Source organism: Plasmodium brasilianum, chromosome 11 (assembly GCF_023973825.1).
Source record: "Plasmodium brasilianum strain Bolivian I chromosome 11, whole genome shotgun sequence".
In the NCBI taxonomy this organism is placed as follows: Eukaryota; Apicomplexa; class Aconoidasida; order Haemosporida; family Plasmodiidae; genus Plasmodium; species Plasmodium brasilianum.
Window position 1 is genome coordinate 2,036,063 of NC_090124.1, and position 19,935 is coordinate 2,055,997.

Below are 19,935 nucleotides of genomic sequence, written 5' to 3' on the forward strand. Positions count from 1 at the left end.
TACGTATGCACATTCATGTACTATGGAACGACTACCTACGCCCCTAGCGTCATATGAGTCTCACCATAAAGGCTAATAAATTATGATCTTGCAAAATGCACATTTACAAAATTGGGAAAACATATAAAGCTGCACTTCTTTGAATGAATTATGAACATTGTTAATACTACAATTTTACTTTTTTCGTTGGGCTTAAATTTATGGTGCATTGTGCAAAGTTCCCACGTGGGGGGATGAAACCATGTACATGAGAATACATGTTCGTACATGAGAATATATATTTGTGCATGATAATATATATTAGTACATGCGAATACGTATTCGTGCATAAGAATACATATTCGTACATGAAAATAAATATTAGTACATGCGAATACATATTCGAGCATGAGAATATACATTAGTACATGCGAATACATATTCGAGCATGAGAATATACATTAGTACATGCGAATACAGATTCGTGCATGAGAATACATGTTCGAACATGCAATCATATGCTTGTACAAATGCATAAATAAGCGAAAATTTATGTGCAGAAGTAAACCCACACTCATGTATGCAAATTCAGGTACCTCCGAATGGATGCTCCGCGAACTGAAGTATATCCACTCATGTAGCTACCTCATTCCCCTGTAATGAGGTGTTACAAAATATTAAAAATTTTTTTCAGCTGCACCACAAGCTTCCAGTCCTCCATGGTTAGTTCACTTCTAAAGTACTCTTTTAAAACATCAATGCTTTCTCTAGTAATTTTGCTAAAAATTTTTTGGCTAGCATCAAAATGTCTACCATATGTGACATGTGGTTCACCGTATATTTTGATACAAACTTCTTCTCCTTTTTTTGCTTTATCACAACTCTTCTTATTTGATTCTATACTAACAACATTACCAATTTTTAGATTTTTTTCTGGAATAAAAAGAGGAGTACCAATTTTTAAAATGCCACACTCAATTTTGACACCCATAATTATAGGATCCTTTTTATTAAAAACACAATCACTAACAACAGATAGTTCACATGGGAAAATAGCATCAGTAAGTTTACTTTGTTTTTTTTCTTCTTCAATTTTTTTCAAATAGTTTGTAAATGCATCAAATAGATGATAAATAATATCCTTTTGCATAATTTCAACACCTAATAATTGTGCTTCTTTTTCTGCTTCTGGATCAATTTTAACATCAAATGCTAATATAACTGAGTATTCGGGTCTACCTTTTTCTCTCATGATACTAGCTTTTTTTACATCTTTTTTTTGTACTGTTCCTAGATTTACTGAGAACACAGGTATTTTTGAATCATTTAGAAAAATAAGTAACGCTTCTAAAGAACCTAATGTACTAGCCATAACATATAGACCTACACCAGTTTTATCTACATGATTAAATACATCCGACATATCATTCATTGCTTTTTTTTTATATTCTTCTATTTCTTCTGTATTATTTGCAGTAAATAAAGTAGTACCACATAATACTTCTTCTAACCCATTTGCTGATATCTTTACACCTATACAAGCTTTTATAGATTTATGATGAATGTATTCATTTTTTATTCTTAATTCTTTTAATGGTTGTGGGGTTAGAAGTGCTCTTATAACAGTAACTATAGGTCCATTAATACCACATAATACTATTGTATCTGATTCACGTAATATACCATTTGTTAATATTACATCTATGGTAGTCCCTAAACCTTCTATATTTTTTACTTCTAAAACAGTACATTCTAATTTATCATGATATTCTATATTTTTTAACATAAATGTTTGTGTTAATTTAACTAGGATCATAATTAAATCTGCAATTCCTTCTCCTGTAATAGCACTAGTAGGAACAATAGAAACATATTTACGTGGATTTGCATTTTGCCAATATAGTTCACAATTCAAACCTTGCTCAGATAATTCGTTTAGTATATTTCTTAGTCTTTCATGAAATTCATCTTGAGTATCTTGCTTTTGTTTTTTAAATGTTGTATTAAAAGGAGACCAATCATTCTTATTCCACATATATAATCTATCAATTTTATTTAATGCAATAACAAAAGGACAATTTCGTTGTTTTAAAATTTGAATTGATTCCTTTGTTTGTTGTTCTAAACCATGCATTAGGTCTATAACCAATATAGCTATATCACATAATGATGATCCTCTCTTTCTTAAATTGTAAAATGATTCATGTCCAGGTGTATCAATAATCATAATTCCTTTAGACAAACATTTAATATTTGAATCTATTTTTTTTATTTCTTTATCTAAAACCTCTTTTGGAAAAAAGGTTGCTCCTATTTGTTGTGTTATACCTCCTGCTTCATTGTCCTGCACATTTGTGTGTCTCAACTTATCTAATAATTTTGTTTTACCTGTATCTACATGTCCTAATATACACACTATTGCTGACCTATACATGTTATCTTCGTTATTACTATCATCCTCGTTCTCAACCTTCTTTCTCCTCTTTTTGTTCAGGAGGTCCTTCTTTTCGTTCGCCCCTTTTTTGACAGTCTTGTCCTTCGCACCGTCCCTTACATCATCCTTTACACCATTCTTTGCACTTTCTTTAGTTTCATGTTTTCCTCTCTCCTTTTTATTCTCTTCGTCCATATTCAGGAAGTCCTCCCAGTCATCCAGAACGACTTCCTCTTCTTTTTCTTCTTTTTTTGTATCGTCTTTTTCATCTTCTTTGTTGTTACTGTTCGAAAGGAGCTGTTTATTTTTCTCCTCTACATTATTGCTACTGTTTGTCAGTTGTTTGCTTTTTTTTTTCTTCAAAAGCAATTTTGCTTTATTAAGATCTAGATTAACAATTTCTGCCTTCGCTTTAGCTTTGGACTCTTCTTTTTCCTTTGGTTCTACTAACAAACCTGATTCTTTTAACGTTTTTAAATATAATTCTTTTTTTTTTTTTTCTTCTTTCGCTTTTGCACTCAATAATTTCCCTTCTTTTTTTAACTGCATTTTTTTTTCTAATTTGGCTTGTCGTTTCCTCTCTTTCTCTTCCTCTTCTTTTTTAATTCGTTCTTCTTCTTCTTCTTGTTTTTTCCTTTCTTCTTCTTTTTTTTTTTCTTCATACTCTTTTACTAATCTCAGCCTTTCTGCAGCAGCTTTTGCCATTTCAGATATACCTGTTGACTTTTTTTCTTTTTCTTTATCTTTTTTTTTTTTTTTTTTATTTTTCTTTTCACTATCCTCATTTTGGTTAGTCATAATTTCGTTCTTATTTTTTACTCCCTCAGCTTCTAAATTGTCTTCATCATCTTCCCCTTTTACCTCTTCATCTTTTGGGCCTTTTCCCTCTTCCCCTTCCAATCCTTTTTCATCCTTTTCCTTATTTTTCATTTGTTCCTTTTTTTGCTTTAATTTTTCTTTCTTTTTTTTCGATTTGGACATTTTTGTCTGTTCGTTTTCCTCTTTTTCATTTTCTTTTTCTTTTTCCTTCCCTTCATCATCCTTCTTATCGTTTACTTCATCTTCTCGTTTTTCATCTATTCCTAGTTCAGCCAGTATTGCATCCAAATCGTCCTTTTTTTTCCCTTTTTTATTCTTACTCATTTCTCAGATATATGTTTCAAGCAAATTTTAGTTTATCTCTTTTTGGTCAATGCTAACTTGGTATTTCCCTTCCTCGCCTACGGAAGCAGGTACAAACGAATATGAAAATGCACACCCATACCACAGGTATGTATATGTGTATATATACATGCAAGCATACATGTGCACAGACATATACACCTCCCGAATGCACCACGTACAGAGCGTAATGTGCACCCTGCATGGAATGAATATAGAAACACTCAATATATGTAATATTTACCTACTTGTATTTTTGATTTTTTTTTTTTTTTTAACTCTCTTTACAGGTCTTTCGAGCTGTCTCAAAGTTCTAATTAGTTGTGTATATTCTTTTATGCTCTGTTTTACTTTTTGTTTTTATTTTTTGTCCGTCATTCGCATTTATTATTTTAATCTATTTTGTTCAAAATGGTTCGGTTAAAAGGCGAGAGCAAAAAAAAAAAAAAAAAAAAAAAAAAAAAAAAGTTACCTGAACAGTACATTCATATTTAAATATAAACTTTGAATTTTTTGAATTTCTCTTTAATCGTGTATTAATCATCACGTTAGATGTCCTTGATATGTGGTGCAAGTATATAAATGCTTAGGCTATCTTATGCGCTTGTATAATCTTACATAACGCTCGCATATACTTGCATAAACTTCTTTATATTTAAGTATACTTTCAAATAAATTAATGTAACGTTTTACATTCATATAAGATATGTTCTCTATTAAAACAATTTCGCCTTTTTGAGGGGATTTCAGTGATATAGTATTGCATTATTAACATCTATATATTGTATTGTGCTTTTTGTTGTGTTGTACTTGGGTACCGAAGAATTTACAGTAGTTACATAAATATATATATATTCATTTATATATTAATATGTATATACTTTTATACTTAAATACATACATACATACATACATACATATATATAATGCGTGTATTTCAAAAATTGTATGTTTTTCTAAGTCCTTAAACTAAATTTTTTACCTATTTTTCTTTTCATGTTATAAATGTTTTTCTTCTTTTTTTTCACTATAAATTTATCTTTTTTTTTTTTTTCATATTTAAGCATTTATACAATTACAGATGTATGCATATATATGAACACACGTACATACATATATATATATATATGTACGTATATACGTATGTATATACGAACAGTCACTACTACGTATTTGCTCGTTCGCTCATTTGTTTGCTTGTTTATTCAATCATCTGTTTATTTATCTATAATTTTGATTTTTTTTCTTGAGTATGGTGGTAGCAATCATAATTAAATGTGCAAATAATGTATTTAATTTTTTTTTTTTTATTTTAGGTTATCCAGTTTTTAAGGAAAATTGTATATCAAAAATAGTAAAAGAGTTTGTTAAAAATCGTTATAAAAAAATAAAAAGAAAAACAATTTCGCTTTTTTTTTTTTTTTTTTTTTTTTTTTACAGCAAAAGATGCACTGTTAAGGAGTAAAGTGTTCTTCAAAGTTTACGTATGTATATGCATGTACGACAATGGGTACATATATATATATATATATATATATATATATATGCATAGTTATGTATGCATAAGTACGTATGCGTAGTTATGTATATTTATATACGTACATTTAAATATGTATACATTAACAAGTATAAATTCCAAAGATATATATATAGCATACATTGTTAATGCTGTTGAAAAATCAGAAAAATGGCCTAACAACTGTTCGTTTAATTTTTTGAAAAATGAGCAAATAATTAATGTGTATACAGCAAAAAGGAGTGAAATAATTTTCTTTAATGATACAATTTATGTGCCTGTCATTCATTTATAGATGTGCTGCATGTGCATACATAATATATATATAATATATGTATATATACTTAAATCAAATTAAAAATTCAGATTATTTTACATTTTTTCTTTTTTACAAGTATTTCCCAACAAAAGAATACCTTTCGCAAGCTTCTTATTTTTTCAATTATTTCAAATGTTAATAATTTTTTAAGTCTTTCTAATATTTCTGATATCTCTAATATTTCTAACATTTCTAATATTTCTAATATTTTTGATATCTCTAATATTTCTAACATTTCTAATATTTCTAATATTTTTGATATCTCTAATATTTCTAACATTTCTAACATTTCTAATATTTCTAATATCTCTAATATTTCTAATATTTCTACTTTTTCATATTTTTAATTTTTAGTTCATAGCCAAAACGTGTTCCGTTTCTTGCATATGCATACTTTCTTTTTTTTTTTTTAAATATAACTATAAAACATTCTAATGGGAAAAAAGAAATAGCGTCAATTAGGACAGGATTTTGGCTTAAATGAACATCAATTCGGAGCTCTTATCCTATGTGTTTAAATATGTGTATAAATTTAAACACGTACATAGAAACATACATAGATACATACACAGATACATACACAGATACATACACAGAAACATACACAGATACATACACAGATACATACACAGATACATACACGGATACATACACAGATACATACACAGTTACATACACAGTTAAATACACAGATACATACATAGATACATACACAGATACATACATAGATATATACATAGATATATACACAAATACATACACAGATACATACACAGATACATACACAGATACATACATAGATATATACACAAATACATGCACAAACACATGCACAGATACATACATAGATACATACACAAATACATGCACACATACATGCACATATGTATCTCTAAGCAAGTGTAATTATTTGGTAAATGCAAAGCACACCCACTGCATAAGTATGAAATAGGTTTCTCCTTGCTTTTAGGGAACAAATGAGAGTAGAAAAAAAAAAAAAAAAAATCAGGTTTATGCTACTGAAGTCACTACACTATCTTAAAATAAAAGATTTTTTAATAAAAATAGGCTACCTCATGTTTTGTAAACCTTCCTTCTCAATACATACATACATACATATATAAGTGTGCAGAATAATCAGTGTACTTTTATGCATATCCATAAGCATGTTGTCACTTTTTATTATCAGTTTAAATTCATAGTTTTTAGTTTTTCCAAGTTTTTCTCTTTTCTTTTCGTCCTCTTCGTACAAATTATAAACTGGCATAAGGTATTCATTCTAAAATTTGCTAATATATATGTATATGTACATGAAAAACATTATACCGTAAACCGATTCTCGCGCGCATAATTTTTTTAAAATTTTAGGAACTCATTTTATCCGTTAGTAAGGCAGCCTAAGTGGGGGTGCCTTCGTATGGTGAAATGGATGTACTATTTTTCTTCTTCGACACTATTCATTTTATATTTTTAATATGTAAGTGCATTTTTGCTTCTCAAAAATATTCTTAGTCCTTCGAAAAGGCATCTACAAGTCGTACCATAAGTATATGTATGTATGTTCTTATGCAAATACAAACTGTAATGTTATTTATTTAATTTAAAAAGTCCTTTTTTTTTTTCTTTTTTATTTTTTATAATCTCTCCTTTTTTGCAATATTTTTTACTAAAATATTGTCAGCAAGGAAAAAAAACAATTTTTTTATTGCCCGTACAGGTGAAAGTTAATTTTAACATTATATGAATATTTTCAAAATGACTCTTTTTATTTTGTATGTATAAATTAGAGAAAATTTTAGAACATACATATATAAATATATATATATTTTACATTTTTCGCTTTAAATTCGCTAAAGTGTGTTTAAATTTATTGAAATCGCGTGCTCCATCTTCGCATAATTCAGTTGTACCACTTCATACAAATAAGCTGACCCAGTCAGGCTACTTATGACTCTAGAAAAATGAACTTTATAAAGAAAGAAGAACAAGGGAAATTTGTCGATGAGGAGGGGACAAAACTCTTTTATATAAATTCAAATAAGGCAAAAGAGTACGAGTCACATATGGACGTTTTGCATGCAATAGTTGAGGATTATGATAGACTTAAAGTGTATGTTATAAACAAGGAGGATTGTAGTGGTAATGTTAGCGGAAGTGATAATAAGTTCCAGTTCGAGTTGTATGAACATAAGGAGTTGTTAAAAAGCTTTGTAAATTGTAATATAGGTACAGTTACTTCCTTTTTAAGAAAGTATATTGGTTCACGCAATGCTAATGGTCAGATAAAAAATAATAATGATGCTGAAGAAGAAAGTATTGAAGCCAATACTGTTAAAAAAATTGAGTATTTATTAAAAAGTAATAAAATTATACTTTTTATGAAAGGAAGTAAAAGTTTTCCACAATGCAAATTTAGTAACGCTGTTGTTTTTATTTTAAATAGTTTAAAAATAAAATACAATACATATGACATTTTACAAGATGAACATATTAGGAATCAGCTAAAAATTTATTCTAATTGGCCTACTTATCCGCAGCTATACATTAATAGTGAACTAATAGGCGGTCATGATATTATAAAGAGCATGTATGACAGCAACGAATTAAAGGGGATAATACCGCAGGATTGTTTGGAGGAGTGAGGGGCAAATTGGCTGCAAGTTATGTCGCTGCTATTGCTATTGATGTTACTCTTTCTTATTCTCATTTTTCATTCTCTTATTCTTTTGCTTTTTTTAGAGCTAAAATTACTTATTATGCTCGTAGTGGCGAGAACAAAATAACAGGATGAAAAAAAAAGAAATACTTCTTTTTTCGAAATACTGTATTTTATATTTTTTATGTATTTCTTTTCTTAATTAAAAAAATATTTCTTTTACGCAACAAAAGTGGAACAAACAACATATGAAGGGGGGCAGAGTGACATTTCATTCCTTCTGTTTATGATATGCATGCACAGGTACACACACGTATATACACGTACATGCACAAACAAATTTGAGACAACAGGAGAAGAAAATTTTACCCTTAGCTTTGTTAATGCATTATATTTTCATTTTAAATTGTAATAGTTTGATTTAAGGAAAAACATTTTTTTTTCTTCCTTATATAAAAATGAAATGAAGTCTACACATTTATTGGTCCTCTTCACATTTATGTGAATACAAGAAGGTATTTTTCTAATGAAATTTTTTTTTTTTTTTTTTCCATATAACTACCTCCTACTTTTTAACATTTTAACATTTACTTTTGCAAACCCATATATGGTCGCTAACTTTCTTAAATTTGTTATGCTATATGTTTAATAAACAATCGATACAAGAGCAAACGGTGTGCGCAGCAGAAGAAAAGATATAAAGAAAAAGAAGAGTATATATATATATATATGCTTTTAAAAGGTGCGAAATTGGCTATATCTCTAAATTAAAAAAAAAAAAAAAAAAATGTACATTGTACGTACATGCATGCATAAATATAAATAAAAATATATAAATATAAAAATATAAATATAAATATATAAATATATAAATATATATATGCATTTTAACAATATGAGCAATGGGACATAATTTGAAACTGTTTTTCACGAAAATGTTATGATTCAAAAATACACAAAATGCACAACTACATTTTAACAATAGATAAATCTTTGAACAATAGGACGAGGGTAGGCACTATGTAAGAGGTCACAAAAGTATGTACGTATGTATGTATGTATTTAAGTATATATGTATTTAAGTATATATGCGTATATGTATTTATGTATGTATTTAAGTATGTATTTAAGTATATATGTGTATATGTATTTATGTATGTATTTAAGTATGTATGTATGTTAATGTGTATGCTCTTGCCATAAACGCCATATGAGGGGAAAAAAAAAAATAAATAATTAATTAAAATAAAAATAAAGGCACTTTTCTCGACCTTAATATATCACCTGAAATAAGTACATACTACTGGAGAATCGACATTAAAACATCACTCACTATGGAACATGCATGTATACTTATGTATCCTCTTAATTCTTATAAATACATGCATCTGCTTTTATCTGTTATATTACGCAAATTTATGCAAATAACGAACCGTGGGGTATTGAATAAACAACATAATTACCATTATTGTTGAATGTTCCACAAGGTACCATGTGAACAAATAAAGAATTGATGTAACCTTTCTTAATAGTTTTTGTTTAAAAAGTCGAAACCAAGGGCCTTCAAAGGGGAAAAAAAGAACGCAAGCATGTGTAAATATATGCATACATATAAATATGAGTATGTGTTTATACACGTGCATACGTAATATATCGATGGAAAAGTTGTACAATGCACATAGTTTTATTTTATATTTATTATTATTTTTTACTTACTATATTTTATTTATTATTTTTTATTTATTATTATTTTTTACTTACTATATTTTATTTATTATTTTTTATTTATTTTATTTTTTACTTACTACATTTTATTTATTATTTTTTATTTATTTTATTTTTTACTTACTACATTTTACTTATTATTTTTTATTTATTTTATTTTTTACTTACTACATTTTATTTATTATTTTTTATTTATTTTATTTTTTATTTATTTTATTTTTTCTCTAATTTACCTTTACTCCCAACTGTGCTACAACACAATTTGGACATAATTTCGAAGTAAATTCCTTTTTTGCAATGGATTGGCAAAAGGGACAAATAACCACGTCTTCATTTGCCTTTATTCTGGTCAAACTCATACAGCATACTTTTATGCTGTCTGTAAAAAGGGAAAATGGGGGAATGATAAAAAAAAAAGAAAAAAAAAAAAAAAAAAAGGGTATTTCATTATGTTAGCTGTACACACTATATACACACATACGTATAATGTTATATGCATGTGTTCATGTAATCATAAAGAGGTACATACATACCTACATACACACATATATAAATACATATATGCACATATATATATGTATGGGAAAATGCACTCGTAATCGCCTCGCTATTACTGTAGTCATTGGGATCATAATCTATGTTGTACTGTTCTGTACTTTTCTGTTCACACATGAGTAAAATTTTTTTTGCCTTGATGATTTCTTCGTCTGACCCTTTTATGTTTTTGTAATTTCCATTTATCAGTCTTTTCGCAAACTACAAGTGGGGGAAAATGAGAAAAAAAAAAAAAAAAAAGGGTTCTTCATTTAAGGTAAAAATTTTCTCTAAAACGAGAACGTGTGCATAAAGGCGACTAATAAACACTTAAAAACGCGCAAAGATGTGCATATATATGCATATGCACAAATGTGTTGACACACGGCTGTTATGTCTTGTAGCGCTCCTAATCTTACCGATCCCGCTGTAACATAGTTCTGCGCTTTCCAAGCTAAACCCATTCCCCTCCTAAGGACCAAGTATAGATGTGAATTTTGCAAAGACGTGCATGTAAAGTAAGCCATTAATTCTAGGCTTCTCCTTGGATCTTGATTTGCAGTTACATTTCTTTCTTCTTCTAATCGCATAGCTAAAATGTAGCTAGTACACATATCTAAGTATTCATTTAATTCTTTTTCATCATTATCATCATTATGGTCATTTGGATTGATAAATAACATATGGTATAGTATATTTCTAAACATATCTAAAGCTAGTGAGAATTTCCCCAAGGTAACTAACTTATGAGCTTTCTTAATATGATTAAAAAGAAATGATTTAGTAATATAAACGTTATTATTTAACGTATGTTCATTCATATTGATTGGTATTTTCAACGGAAGCATATTTTGCATAGGGGTCATATATGCATATGTTGAAACATATATACTTTTAATAATAAATTTTAATGGTTTCATATCTACAATACCAAATTTTTTGGATATTAATTTTAAGGCAGTTCCAATATTTCCTGTTCTTATATAGTCAATAATTTTTCCATTTTTTCTTAACGATTTATGGATTACACTTTCGCCTTTTTCAATTTTGGTAAATTTCTTATTGATAAAATTTTGATGATCATCTACATCTACATTTAAATCCAAGGAAATATTAATTATATCTTCATCGTTCACATCATCTTTCCAAACATCATTTTCATCACCAAAGCTACTTTTTCCATCTGATCTGACATCATTAAAATGGTCTTCTCCCTCAAATGAGGTTGTTGTTTTTTTACCTGGATAACCACCTGTCCTCTTCTTACCATTTTCACCTTGCCTGTTCAGGTTGTTTGTGTCCCTTTCCTGTTTTTGTAACTTAGTGTGTGTCTTTTTTGCCTTTTCCCCCTTGTCATCATGGCGACGGTAGGTTTGCTCCAGATTGACGACGGGCCAGTTGTACGAGTTGTTCCAGCACATCGGCACCTTCGGCGGGTATGGGGAAGCATATCGTTCATGTTGTTCACGTTGATCTTCCTGCTCTTCCCCTTGTTGCTCTTTCCCTTTCCCATGTAGATGAGCAGTGACCGAAGGAACGACTTCCTCCTTTTGCCTTTGCAACAGGCCCTCCTCTATTTTAACAATAGGAATGGGGGGGGACAAGTAGTAGGACTTCTGGGGGAAGTAGGTGCATTCGTTTATGTCAAAGTCGAATTGTTTTTCAGACAAGTTGATGGGTATATTATATAAATGTGAACAAATCAAAGCAAGATTTAGTTGATTTTGTTGAATAAAGATATTTATTCTTTGTTCAATATTTCCTAAATATAACGAGTTTAGAAATATAGAAATAAAGTCTTTTCTTATAATTGATATGGATAGCATTTTTTTCAATTTTTCAATATTCCCACTGAAAAAGTAAAGAAATGATAATTTGTCATATGCTTTATTTCGTTGTAAAGAATATTCCGCTATATCATAATTTCCTAGTAACAAAGCATGTACACTTAAGATATTCCATATATGTTTTTTATCGATTTTTTTTGCAGCTTTTAATGCATTATTTAAATGGCCAAGCTGAATTGACAAATTGAATAACGTATGATTATTATTAACCATATGTACAGCTAAATTTGCAAAACCTTTTTTTTTAATATATCCAATAAGGTTATAACTGAAGTATAAATCTTTTTTTTTTTTATCCAATTCATTCATACTGTATGAATTACAATGCATGTTTAAGTAACGATATGCAGATTCTTCATCATTGTTAATAAGAGATAATTTAAATAAATACTCGGTATCATTCAAAAGTTCATTCTTAACAATTTGTTGTCTATTAATATAATATAAATGATTATTATATATTTTAAATAAATACACAGGTTCGTCCATATACTTAATTAGTCCTGTTTCACCATTTATAAGTATATATTTCAGATGACTAATAGTATTATATATAAATACACTGTTATTATTTTCATCCCAGATACCGCTCTTCACTCTTGTATACTCGTGTACTGTGCATAGGTGAGCAAGGTCCGTTGTAGTAATAACAATGTTATATTTAAAAACAAAAGCTACATAGTCCTTAAGAACTTCCACTGATATAATACTGTCTGTGTGATGCATTTCGTTTAATATTTTTTTAAGATTGATATCATATAAATATATTCTATGATCTGAACAAATAATAATTTTATTATTATTCAATGTATATACACTTTCAACTTTAAAGGGGATTTCCACTTTCTTGTACAGGTTGTCGTCCGGTAAATTATGTATATTTAACACGTAATTATGGTTACTACTACTACTGCTGCAATGCTGTCCATAGTTTCTAGCACTTACACTACTCACTGCACTACTTTTTCTTTCCACAAGGATGTACTTATTTCTAGAAAGAAAGGTAACGTTATAGCAGTGCTTGTTCTTTATCAAATACTTGACACTGTCAAGGTTAATTTCATTATTTACATTTGCATTCGTCTTATTTATGGTGTTATCCTTCTTTGTCCAAGATTTGAAAAAATTTAAAGAAGAGGAAGAAGCATTTTCTGTGCCATGTTTTGTTGAACTGTTGACTTTATCACATATAATAAGATCAAAGTTGTAGTTATCCTCTTCTTTGTATATAAAAAGGATCATAATATGTGTTGTGCAAAAATGATTGTATATAAGTTTGTGATATCCAGATATCATAGCATTTACACTCTTTCGAATTGTGCAAATTGTCATATGTGTGTCCCTATGTATATCATACATAAAGATACGTTTCTCTTTACAATAGAAAAGAATATTTTCATATGTATCAAATGGGCATTTCTCTTTTTCAAATTTAAAAATAACCATACCAGAATCATGTCCTGATGCTATTAGATTAGAATTTGGTTTAAAAGCTAAAATCCAAAATCGATCATTATCTCTTCTAAAGGTATGTATGCACGTCCTTTTAGTTATATCCCATATTCTTATTGTCCTATCTTCACTGTTACTTAGTAACAAATCATCATTTGTTCTGTGAAATAATAAACTTGAAACATTATTAAAATGACCTCTAAGAGTATCTAGTTCCCAACACTTGTTATCATTATATCTCCATAATTTTACTAATTTATCATCGGATCCTGATGCAATAATTGGCAAATTCGGATGGAATGTACAACAGTTCACTCCTTTTTCATGTCCTTCTAAAACGAATTTACAAACAGCATCCGATGCTCCAAACATGTTATTACTGTTACTCTGTTGTTGTTGTTGTTGCTGTTGCTGGTATTGATTCGGGTACTGCTGTTGATACTGCTGCTGATTCGAGATGAACGAATACATGTTCATACTTTCACTACTCATATTTAAAAATTCTGCATTGTACATGTTTTTTGATATACCGTATGGTTTATCACTTAAAGATATATCATTTTTAGATGATATGTCATTCTTAGAAATATCATTTTTCGATATAACATTTTTTTCTCTTAATAATTTGATGTCCCATACCCTTAAGGTTTTATCTAAACTACTAGATATGACCAAATCAAATGTATGATGAAACTGAGCACACATTACATAATGATTATGACCTGTTAATATAGCAATACATACTCTACTTTGCCAATTCCATATCCTAATAGTTTGATCATCAGATGCTGAAAGAACCCAAGGATACTCTAAATGAAATTGAACTATTCTTATATAATCTAAATGACCAACTAAATTAAAAACACATTTTTTTAAATGTATATTCCATACTTTAATTAAATAGTCATCAGCTCCGCTAACAAAAAGTGGTTGAACCGAATGGAAATCTACACCTCTTACTGGTCCTTCATGTTCTTCAAACTTGTCTATTAGTATACCTATTCTATAATCCCATAACTGTATTACCCCATTATGTAGTCCTGCTAGTATCATGTTTATCTTTGGGTGGAATGAAATACTTTTCACTCGATGACTTTTTGTTTCACATTTTACCAACATCTTCGCTTTGTTTTTCGTATTGGTTTTTACCTTTGCTTGGTCTTCGTATATGTATTCGTTTTCGTCTTTCTCTTCTCTTTCTACAAAATCAATTTGGCTTCACTTCAATAGGGGGCACGCTCTGCTTTTTCCCACTACTACAGTGCGTTCTTTGGTTTGTCCTCTCACACAGGCATAAACGTATACACGCACATATGCATATATATATGTACAAAAATACGCACATGCACATATATATATATATATATATATATACATACACGTACCACATTTACTGCGCGCTCTCTGGGCCTTCCTCAAGATGAAAGGTTTCTACTAATTATTTGAAAATATTTCGTTCTTAATATACGTATTTTGGTAATATTTTTTGTGTTTTATTTTTTTTCTTCCTAAACGAATAGTTTATCCGCTGGTCAATGGCGGCGTTCCTTTGGCAGTTCGTTCGTATGCACGCACGTACGTATGTATGTACGTATAAGTGTATACATGTACAAGCGTACGTATGTACGTATAAGTGTATACATGTACAAGCGTACGTATGTACGTATAAGAGTATATATGTACACGCGCATATACATAGATACATACATATATATGCGTTACTCAGCAAAGACATACAACCCTTGGCACGAAAGCTCCTTCATGTAGTAATGAATAAACGGTCTTACGGCATGGCGCGCATTGCCAGTAATTCACATAATACACGTACATATATGGATGTACACAGATATGTATGTACGTATATGTATATGTATGTATGTATGTATGTATATGTATATGTATGTATGTATATGTATATGTATGTATATGTATGTATATGTATGTATGTATGTATATATATGTAAGCTCATATATGTATGCACTTACAGCACAGGGCGGCAAATAGTTTTATACATCAATAATAAAAGGAAAAAAAAAAAAGTCGAAAATAACCGTACTTGACGTGTTATACGGAAAAGCAGTACAAATAGTACATGCAAACTCATACTCATACATAAAGATATATATATATATATGCACATGTAAATGTATATATTAATATGTACGTACAAATGTACGCGTGTACTTATGCGTATTTTTCATAATTTTACTAATGCATAAAATAAAATGCAAAAATATTGTACATACAAAATCTAATTATTGCATGATATACGCAACGTAACAGATAAATTAACATGAAAAGCATAATATATAAACAAGCATTATTTAATGGCGCACTTAAAAAAAATCAAAAACTAAAAAAAAAAAAGAAAAAAAAAAAAAAATTATTACATATATGCATGTGTATGTTTTATACGTGTAAGAGTTAAAGCTAAGTTGTTCTTGAGAATATTTTTTTTTTTTTCCTTTTTGTAATTATGCGTAAAAATATATACATGCATAGTATATATATGTATATATATATATATAGTATACATAATATAAATGTATATTTATACATAATATGTACGTATAAGTATGATATGCACTAATACGTATTAGTGAAATACGCTCACAAAGGGACCATACAGATAACAGTTTAAAAAGGAACAACAAGAGGTAAACAATAGTTGTGTTTGAAAGAATTTTCTTTTTTTTTTTTGGGGAAAAAAAATATGCATATAACTGTATACGCGTATGGTATATGTATGTATACATATATATTCACTTACGTATGCGCAACGAGCGAACTTCAACAGAATGAATGAGCGCTTGCGGACGACGCAACAAAAAAAGGCCTAATATGATGAGGAAAATTCGTAATAAATATATTTAGGTGCATATGTAAAGTTGACATGATGCTGATTAGTACATGTGCACACTAAATGTTTGGAAAAATGAAGTGGAAAATGACGAGAAACATGAGAAACATGACGAGAAAAATGAAGAAAAAAATGAAGAAAAAAATAAAGAAAAAAATAAAACAATAAATGAGGCGAAAAATAAACAGTTCTCAAAAACAAAAAGATCTAGCAACTTATTCGACTGCATTTTTCCAAGGGGCAAGAAGTTCTTAACATGGCAAAAGAGCATTTTCATAAAAAAAAAAAGGGTCAACTTTAAATAGCAGAGCACACATATATTTGCGTATGTACGTATATGTTTGCATATTTATGTACATAAATATGAATGTATATATGTGTGTATTTATGTATACATGTATATATGTATTGGTATTTAACATATCCATTAGGACGAACTCTCGAGTATTCTACGACTCTGCGCAAATAATACCAAGAATGGCTAGCAAAAAAAAAAAAAAACAAAAAAAAAAAAAAAGAATACATAAGCGTACATACGAACGAACGAAGTAAGACAATAGAATGCACAAATAAAAGATAAAATTAAAAAAAGAATGTTTAAGGTGCTAAACAGCCATGTTCCCAAGACGAAAAAATTGAACTTAAAGGTAGATGTGTAAAAACAAATAATTTATACAAAACATTTTGAAAATTCATGAAATTACAACACCAAGTTGTTCACTTATATTTCCGTCCTCTTTAATGCGTAATTAAATGTGGTATGCTTTTGATAAATTCATGGGAATAGGAAACGGACACAATTTAAAATTTTCATTTTTTTTTAAATTAAATTAATTTTTTTTTTTTTTTATAACTTCAGCTGTGACGTTACTTTCTCATTTTGACAAGAGCTCATTGGACAGTTGTATGCTCCGCGTATTTCTGCTTTTTTTTTATTATATATCATATTTGACATCATCGTTTTAACTTTTTTTTTTTTATGTAGTAGCCATATGAGAAAAATTCAACTTCATTAAATGAGCACAAAGTTATATTCAAAATATTTTGTAAAGCTGTTATATAAGTTACCTGTTCATGCACATCCATACGCACATGCACATGTAATATTCCATCTTGTGAAATATGTTTAACATTGCTTTAGTTTGCTTATATCATTTGCTTGTTTCAATTTTTGTAAATCTTCTTCATTTTGTTGAACTTCATTTAGTCAAACTTCTTCATCTAGTCAAACTTCTTCATTTAGTCGAACTTCTTCATTTAGTCAAACTTCTTCATCTAGTCAAACTTCTTCATTTAGTCGAACTTCTTCATTTAGTCGAACTTCTTCATTTAGTCGAACTTCTTCATCTAGTCGAACTTCTTCATTTAGTCGAACTTCTTCATCTAGTCGAACTTCTTCATTTAGTCGAACTTCTTCATCTAGTCGAACTTCTTCATTTAGTCGAACTTCTTCATTTAGTCGAACTTCTTCATTTAGTCGAACTTCTTCATTTAGTCGAACTTCTTCATTTAGTCAAACTTCTTCATTTAGTCGAACTTCTTCATTTAGTGGAACTTCTTTATTTAGTCGAACTTCTTCATTTAGTCGAACTTCATTTTGTCGAACTTCTTCATTTTTCCGAACATCTTCAGTTTATTTCTTTTAATCGAATGGTGCACATGAATTATACAAGAAGATAGACAATACGATAATGCTATTAAGCTGCTATTCTTTTTCCATTTGCTATATTGTTTCTTTTTGTTCTCACATTTCATGAAAACATATAAGTAAAGATTAATTAATTTTGGTTACCCAAGTCTGATTAACCTCAAAGTTTTTTTTATTACGATGTTTTTTATTTCTTATTCATTTAATCTTTAAGAAATTTTATCTTTTTATAGTCTACAAACATTAAACCTTTGCACAGTGTGTTTATATACAAAGGTATAGGTTCATTTAAAAAAAAAAAAAAAAAAAAAAATGTCATAACGTACATACATATCTGTATAGGCACATATGTATGTGTCTAAGAAAATGTGGATCAGTTATTGGTAGAGTAGCAACTGTAACGCTTTAAACGTCCTTATAAATTTCATGAGGTGAAAAAAAGGCAAAATAATAGACGAGATGAATTTGAAGGCTTTATAACTTTAAAGATATTCTTATTTTTTAAAATAATACTATATGTAGGGAAAATGTTAGAGCGGCAGTTATATATACATATATATATATACATGCGCACACTTACGTATATTTTTTCGGCCACTAGACATTATGCAGACAAGTTAAAATTTCATTTTAAAATTGAAAAAAAAAGGGATACTACTCAAGAAAGAGTATTGACTGCTAAAGTTTTTTAAAAAAAAATTTTCTTGAATGGAGCAAATAACCCGCTTAAATATACATGCATGTAAGCGCACACGTATATATATATATATATATATATATAATATAAAAGTATTCCGTCCAACTATATTTCATTTTGTACCATTGATTACAGTGTGCTATTATTTTACACATGTTAACCTTGTAAGCTCAACAAAAGAAGTACCTCACTTTTTTTTTAACTCTGTGCATATATAGGAAAGTTTATATATTGTTTATACAACATATAGAAAAAGGAAAAAGGGTGGAAAATTAAAAAAAAATTAAAAAGAGGAAAAATGGAAGAGAAATTAAATTATATTAAATTAAAAAGTGGAAAAAAAATTTGGAAAATGGAACCTTATTAAGTGCAACAAAACAGCGAAAAAGGAGCAAAAGAAAATAAAAGTTGTCAGTAAATAAAGTACATACAATTTTTACAATAGCAAAAAATAAAAATATGCTTGCAAAGTTGGCACAAAAATTTAATATATTGTAATTGGTAAAAAAAGAACTTATCGCAAAAACGCATACAAAAAATGGTGTATATTTTGTATATATACATACATACATACACACATATGTATGTATATATATATATATTCGCATATATGTACTTTCTGTTAAACATGGAATATACCTGAGAAATGAGATAACGAAGCAAGAAATACCAAGAACCTTGTTTCTCAATGCATTTGAAGCGAACAAGTTGGAAGAAAAAGTGGGTACACTGCAAAAAATAAAACGAAACAAAACGAAATGAAGAGAAATGAAGCGAATAGGTAAAACTGCCTCTTTTTAAAAATATTTTAAGGCAGAATAAAAATAGTAAATGTCCTAGCAACTGCTTTAAATTTAGTATTGTAGGTGTGCTAAGTAGGACTTTAAAATGGAAAAACCATATACATATGTATATATATATATATATATATATATATATATGTAACGGTGGAAATATGCCTGTATAAATGTGCATGTACACATGTGCAAATAAGAATGTATAAATATACATATATACATATATCACATAAAAGGAATGGTTTTTGCTCTCTGGTGTGTTATACATAAATACATACATATGCATACATATATACATACACAATTCCA

At 28.7% G+C, this 19,935-nt stretch overlaps 3 protein-coding genes across 3 annotated transcripts; 1 reads left to right on the forward strand and 2 right to left on the reverse strand.

Moving 5' to 3' along the window:
- Nucleotides 1-646: 646 nt before the first annotated feature.
- Nucleotides 647-3,556, reverse strand: MKS88_003896 (translation initiation factor IF-2; the record flags this gene model as incomplete). The annotated part of the gene is made up of 1 exon (XM_067217028.1): nucleotides 647-3,556. One exon carries the CDS (start codon nucleotides 3,554-3,556, stop codon nucleotides 647-649), a length of 2,910 nt encoding a protein of 969 aa, XP_067072704.1.
- A 3,814-nt stretch (nucleotides 3,557-7,370) lies between these two features.
- On the forward strand, nucleotides 7,371-8,200 carry MKS88_003897 (glutaredoxin-like protein; the record flags this gene model as incomplete). Its single annotated transcript, XM_067217029.1, has 2 exons — nucleotides 7,371-8,047; nucleotides 8,149-8,200. The coding sequence occupies 2 exons, from the start codon at nucleotides 7,371-7,373 to the stop codon at nucleotides 8,198-8,200; spliced, it is 729 nt and encodes a 242-aa protein (XP_067072705.1).
- A 1,390-nt stretch (nucleotides 8,201-9,590) lies between these two features.
- On the reverse strand, nucleotides 9,591-15,013 carry MKS88_003898 (coatomer alpha subunit; the record flags this gene model as incomplete). Its single annotated transcript, XM_067217030.1, has 5 exons — nucleotides 9,591-9,626; nucleotides 10,024-10,169; nucleotides 10,384-10,546; nucleotides 10,744-14,839; nucleotides 15,009-15,013. The coding sequence occupies 5 exons, from the start codon at nucleotides 15,011-15,013 to the stop codon at nucleotides 9,591-9,593; spliced, it is 4,446 nt and encodes a 1,481-aa protein (XP_067072706.1).
- Between the last annotated feature and the right edge of the window lie 4,922 nt (nucleotides 15,014-19,935).